This window comes from Talpa europaea (genome assembly GCF_964194135.1).
Source record: "Talpa europaea genome assembly, chromosome: 8".
Lineage (NCBI taxonomy): Eukaryota > Metazoa > Chordata > Mammalia > Eulipotyphla > Talpidae > Talpa > Talpa europaea.
The window spans coordinates 1,841,463-1,843,137 of record NC_140075.1 but is presented as its reverse complement, the minus strand read 5'-3'; the positions used below and the strand labels follow the sequence as shown (position 1 = coordinate 1,843,137).

The 1,675-nt window shown below is 52.1% G+C and overlaps 1 protein-coding gene across 1 annotated transcript; it reads left to right on the top strand.

The window, feature by feature from the left end:
• Nucleotides 1-509: 509 nt before the first annotated feature.
• Nucleotides 510-1,454, top strand: LOC311176139 (olfactory receptor 14A16-like; the record flags this gene model as incomplete). Its single annotated transcript, XM_084241456.1, has 1 exon — nucleotides 510-1,454. One exon carries the CDS (start codon nucleotides 510-512, stop codon nucleotides 1,452-1,454), a length of 945 nt encoding a protein of 314 aa, XP_084097582.1.
• Between the last annotated feature and the right edge of the window lie 221 nt (nucleotides 1,455-1,675).

The following is a 1,675-nucleotide window of genomic DNA, read 5'->3' as shown; positions in this document are numbered from 1 at the left end:
GACAGCAACACAGGGCACGATCCCAAAATTGCCCCTGCAGCTGCGACTGGCCAGTGATTTGCAGGGACTGGGGTCTGACACCCCCACAGGCTATTTTTGGCATCCTTGACCATCCCTATTCTTGAGGCTAGTTGGTGGGGTTCCCACTCTTGGGAGGTGCGCTGACTGGAGCTTGGGGATGGCAGAGGAGGGGCCAGGGTCAGGGCTTCAGGGGTGCCCATGCACCTCCCATGGTGAGACGGGAGGAGACTGCTCAGGGACGTGAGGTCGGTTGAACTCTCTGCCCTTTGGCATATCCCACAGGTGGCGTGTACAGTGGCGGCACCTGCGGGTCACAAGCTGGACAAGGCTAGCAGAGCAGGAGCTGAGATCTCTGTGGGTTGATGCTGGCCAGGGCACGGAGAGAGGTCAGTGGGGAAGGACAACGCTGGTCCTATGCAGAGAGACACTGCGGGTCCAGCATTGGCGATCAATCACGGTGTTTTATTCCTCTAGACTTTCATGCAGTGATGGCTCCAGGGGTGATCAATCTCACTGCTGTGACAGAATTCATCCTCCTGGGGTTCCCCACCCAGGGGAACATGGGCTTCCTGCACCCGCTGCTTTTCTCCCTGGTCTACCTATGTGCCCTGCTGGGGAACGGGCTCATCGTCCTCATCACCACCCTGGACCGGCACCTCCACACCCCCATGTACTTCTTCCTGAGGAGTCTGTCCTTCACGGACCTCTGCCTCATCACAACCACGGTCCCCAATTCCATTGCCAACTCTCTGAGGCACAGCAGCTCCATCTCCTTCCCGGGCTGTGTCCTCCAGGTCTTCATGATGGTTATGTCAGCAGCTACAGAGCTGTGTCTACTCACAATTATGAGTCTTGACCGCTATGCTGCCATCTGTCACCCCCTGCACTATGAAGTCATCATGAGCAGGGATAGGTGTGTGCAGCTGACAGCTGTGTCCTGGATGGTTGGGGGTCTCGATGCTGTGATTTACACAGCTGGAACCTTCTCCTTGTCCTACTGTGGGTCCAACGTGATCCACCAGTTCTTCTGTGATGTCCCCCAGTTAATGGCTATTTCCTGCTCAAGAGATTTAATGAGCAAACTTGTCCCCATTCTCATTAGTGTGGTCTGGGGTATCTGCTGTTTTATTTTCATCGTCATTTCCTATGTCCACATCTTCTCTGCTGTAAGGAAGATCCCATCCACAGAAGGTAAGGCAAAGGCCTATTCCACCTGCCTTCCCCACCTGCTGGTTGTGGTGCTGTTTCTCTCCACTGGATTCTTTGCTTATCTGAAGCCGACATCAGGAACCCCATCCATGTCTGACCTGATCATATCTATGTTCTACACGGTGGTGCCCCCCACCTTTAATCCCATCATATACAGTCTGAGGAACCAAGCCATGAAGTCGGCGGTGGGGAGACTAATGAAGGGCCTATACTCCAAGATGTGAGATATCACAATCTACAATTATAAACCTTCATTAATTCAGCTTTTCCCCCCTAACTCTTACATGTCATCATTTATAAGCATTGATTTCTTGCATTAGGATTATTCCCTTGTCACAAATTCATATTCTCATAATCCTCACTATATTCTAGTTTCCTAAATTGCTGCATCCTTCCCCCAAGCCCTCCCTGTGTGATATTCATAAACTGAATCCAGCTCGTGGTT